Below are 4,682 nucleotides of genomic sequence, written 5' to 3'. Positions count from 1 at the left end.
CTGTTGTAGCCAACCACAGAAATTCGCCTTTGTTTTCAAATCGGGCTTATTTGCATTCAGCCGGATTGTTAATGGGTGGCCATTAAAAACCGGTTTCCCGTGTTGCGCGAGCCCCCCCCCCCCCGCCGGCCCGCCGGCCCGCCGGCCCGCGGGGGGGTTTAAGAATCTGGCCCGGTCCACGTTAGAACCCACCATACGCTACTGATAATAGTTTGATGTAGATTATATGAACGCAATGCCACTGTGTGTGTGTGTGTGTGTGTGTGTGTGTGTGTGTGTGTGTGTGTGTGTGTGTGTGTGTGTGTGTGTGTGTGTGTGTGTGTGTGTGTGTGTGTGTGTGTGTGTGTGTGTGTGTGTGTGTGTGTGTGTGTGTGTGTCGCGCGCACGCACACACACACACACACACACACACACACACACACACACACACACACACACACACACACACACACACACACACACACACACACACACACACACACACACACACACACACCGGTAGGCCTAATGATCATGCCTGTTGAGTTGTTTATTTTAATGATCTGGCATGATCTGAAAAGCCCTCATGTGGTCCTCATAGCCTTGATACTGAATACGATCTGAATATCTTGGCTACATTGTTGCTTATATGCTCTGCTAATCAATGTATCTCATTCTCCAAGCCTCCAATATCGGGTGGAAACCTTGTATGTCCAAAACTGTTCCTATTTTATTATCATTTTAAAAAACATTTTAAAGTATACTGAAAATAAAATAGCTGATCTATAAGCTCTCAACGCATCAAGGCATTGTGAGCTTTAGATCTGCTATTTTCACTATACTTTTGTGCGACACTATTGTGTGATCAAGTAAGGCATTACGAAAAAAACATACAAAGTTGAAATGTGAAGTACAAGGTTTCAGCCTGACAGCAACGACATATAGGCTATCTCTAAGGTGGCCTGTAGACTGTAGTCTATGTCTGTCTTGAAATAGGAGGGAGCATCTGCGTGCGTCCATGGGTGTTTAACCGTGACCTTCACCACTTAAGCCCTATTTTATAGCTACTTTGTCATATGAGGGTGTCGTGCAGCAAAAATATCTACAAGCTGCACGTGTTGCTTTTTGAGGTTGCAGATCAGAATGTTTCGCTATTTTTGACATTTTTGTAAATGTTTGAACATTTTTCCTAATGACATGCCCAAAATTGGGACGCCATGTTGAAAGTGGTTAGACTAGGCTACCATTCAACAAGGGCCAAAATCAACACTTGTTGTGGTAATATCTTAATCTCGCAAAACATTTTAGTTTAGGCATATTTAGATATTTTTGTATAAGGGCATTGACACATTTCCCTCTATTTCAAATATATGCGTCAGCCTGAAAACTGCAGCAATGTCAACTCAGATATCTGGGTCATTTAAAAAACATATTAACCTAATCTTTTATGATTTAAATTTTAATTATTCAAGAAAATTGTGCATTTATTCAATAGCCAATTGTGATGTGACTCTGTCATTCTGTAAAGGCAATATAACAAATTTGTGTTGCTAATAACTTATAGGCCTAAACAAAATGTCAACCAAAATAATATGAATAAATAAAATATAACAAAAATATGTAAACAATAGAAATATATATATGAGATGGATGACTAATTAAGCTTCTCCTTTCAACTAAACCTTGAATAATATTAAACCTATATTTTCTGAATAATAAAGTACAACTGAACGCATACTTTTAAATAATCAGTTTTATTTTATTTCTTTCCAAAAGAAATTCTGGGAAACTCGTCAATTAAATATTTGAACGAACAGCTATATTGCATAATCAAATACCAAAAGCGCCAGTTAAAATAAAAACGTGCCATCAATGTAGGGAGGAAAGATTTAAACATATCTACAACAGTCTTATTTTAGTATTTTACAAATCCGTCCAATTTCCAACACTGGTGGAGAGTGTGCTTCTTCGACCGTCCCTAATACCTGAGATTTACAAACGAAACAATGATTAATTCAGAGAGATATAAGTTATAACACAGGGGTTCTCAACCTTTTCAGGCCGTGACCCCACCAAAATAATCATATTTAAACTGGGGATCCCCCACCCTGATAAGCACTTGGAATGGTAGGAGTTGAGGCATTATATTTAGTTTGACTCATGTTCCACGGATAAATATTGTGAAAATAGCAGATATACAAACTCACAACGCCTTGTGTTGTGAGGCGTTGTGAGCTTGTAGATCGGCTATTTAAAAAAAAATCTCTTTCTTATATTATTTGACAATTTGGCCAATGTTTGTATACCGTTTATTGAGTACTTTTGATGCAGTTATGGTCTTTTTTTGGGGGTATTAAAAATGTCTGAAAAGGTCTTAATTGTCACTTCACTGTCATCTGGGGACCCCCCCCTCGCCCCCCAAAACAAAATCATGTGGGGACCCCCCTGGGAGGTCCCGACCCACAGGTTGAGAACCGCTGATATAACAACAGAGCTATATTCATTGAGCACTATTCAAATGTTTGACCAGGTCGGACGTGGCGCGCTGAGTCTGTAACTTGTGATATTCTTGATGTAAACTGAGGAGATGCGGGGACGCGGCCGGGTGGAAGAGCGCGTGGGACGGGTAGGGCGCGCCGGAGGTCAGGGGAGACGCCGGGAACCCGGGACACTGCGCCGCCGGGGAAAAGGGCTCCACGGCGGGCTGGTGGTGGGACTGAAGGAACGCCTTGGCCGCGAGGGCGTTCCGGGAGAAGAAGTTGGAGAGAGCCGGCAGGATGCTGCTGACAGGTGGGATCGTGGGGGCGCACGACGGCGAGTGCACATGGTGATGGAAGCCCAGCGGGTACAGCTCCAAGCTGGGTAGCTGCAGACCGTTGAGTCCATACGCGTGGGGGAAGCTGTGATATCCGCTGGGCTCCAGGTGCTGCTCCTTGAGGACTCCGAATCGAAAGTGCTGACGCTTGAACCTCTTCCTTCGACGCAGAAAACTCCCGTTCTCGAACATATCCGAGGAATTAGGGTCCAGGGTCCAGTAGTTGCCCTTGCCCGGGTTGCCGGGCTCCCGGGGCATCTTGACGAAGCAGTCGTTGAGGGACAGGTTGTGCCTGATGGAGTTCTGCCAGGCTGGGAACTTCTCACGGTAATAAGCGAAGCGAGCGCTGATGAAGTCACAGATCTCGCTGAGCGTGAGCCGTTTCTTGGGACTCTGCAGTATGGCCATCGTGATCAGGGCGATGTAGGAGTACGGAGGTTTCACCGACGTGGGACTCTTGGTCTTCGCGGGACTGGACGACGGGCTGTAGCCGTCCCTGTCCTTGCTTTGGCTGCTGGAGGACACCACCGAGGTGTCCGTCTCGTGGTCCTGCGCGCCCCGCGCTTCATCCACGGGCAAGTGGTGCTCCTCTCCGTTCTCTTTAAGCCCCTCTCCCACCACGTCGATAACAATGTCTTCCATGAGGTCGAAGTCCAATGTCATAGTAGTAGATCCGCGGGACAGCGCCAATCCCACCTGACAGCAGGTGGCGAGAATGATAGTTATGTTATTGAAGAGGGACAGATGTTTACGCGCAAGTCATCATCTCCATTCACAAAAAAAGTGAACGTACAATCCGCGCACAGAGCCTCCTCCTACTTTGCAAACTCGACAAAACAACCTTTTCCAAACCACAAGACATCCGCACCGACGCACCACAATCGAAACGGATATCCTATACCTTTATATACGCTGTGAGCGCGAGTAAACGGTCGGGGAATGTGTAAAGCGTAAAGTGGCCGTCTTCCTAGATGTCCAGCATCTTCTGGATTCTTTGCTGCCTTTCCTGTTGGAGCTGCAGCGATGTGTGGGTCGGGTGGCTGTGATGTCATGTTGAGCCACGAGGAAGCGGCTCCTGACCAATGGAAACGGCGCAGAGGTACCAGGGAGAGGAGAGCTATACCAGCCAACAGCCCACTCTCATCATCCCATCAATCAAAACTTACAGCTCCATTCAGTCAAATGCCTCTTTACGCATGAAGTCACAACGAGTCTGTGTAGGCTATCTGTCAGAAAGAATCAGGGAATTGAGTCTGTAACCGCAAAAATGTTAATTTAAGTTAAATGAATTAACAAAGTAAACGTTGAACAGTTATTTAGGAATAAATAGTCTAGCTATAGGGCCAGTATAGACTTAGAGTGCAAGAAGATACGCCAAAGCTGTAGCTACTAAAACAAATACAAATAAACATAAAAGAGGATTTTCTTAGAAATATTTTCACGTCGGAATTTCTGTAACCATACCTTTATATTTTGGTCAATTAACTGCATTATTTGGGCTTGTGTCCCATTAAAAAAAAAAGCTTTATACGCAAACGTAACTAACCTAAAGGCAAAAAGTGTGCCGGCTTTCTGGCATATTAATCTAAACAATGAAGGAAACAGGAGAGAGAGATTTAGACAGCAAATCTTCATACTTCCTCTGCAGGGTGCAGCGCGTGTCAAAGGGGAAAGTCATCGACGCGAGCCAGAGGCTTAAAGCCTAAGCTATAAACACTGTGCTGGATAGCCACGTTTACGCACAATTATATGTTATCAGTAAACCTACAGCAAGGGATAATGCGGCAATGACTGATTTTGTAGTGATGTTAAAACAATAATTTGTACTGCATAGGCCTCTCTGAATAAAACTAATAATATGCGGATTTATTATTAAACCAACTAAAAT

The 4,682-nt window shown here is 44.4% G+C and overlaps 1 protein-coding gene across 1 annotated transcript; it reads right to left on the bottom strand.

Annotated features, from left to right (window-relative positions):
* Positions 1-1,789: 1,789 nt before the first annotated feature.
* foxd7 (forkhead box D7) lies at positions 1,790-3,888 on the bottom strand. The gene has a single exon (XM_084071420.1). The coding sequence runs from the start codon at positions 3,455-3,457 to the stop codon at positions 2,480-2,482; it is 978 nt and encodes a 325-aa protein (XP_083927546.1). The 5' UTR covers positions 3,458-3,888; the 3' UTR covers positions 1,790-2,479.
* Positions 3,889-4,682: the final 794 nt, after the last annotated feature.

This window comes from Gymnoscopelus microlampas (genome assembly GCF_963454915.1).
Source record: "Gymnoscopelus microlampas genome assembly, chromosome: 11".
Taxonomy (NCBI): Eukaryota; Metazoa; Chordata; class Actinopteri; order Myctophiformes; family Myctophidae; genus Gymnoscopelus; species Gymnoscopelus microlampas.
Note: the sequence above shows the minus strand (reverse complement) of the source record. Positions and strands in the feature narration are given on the sequence as shown.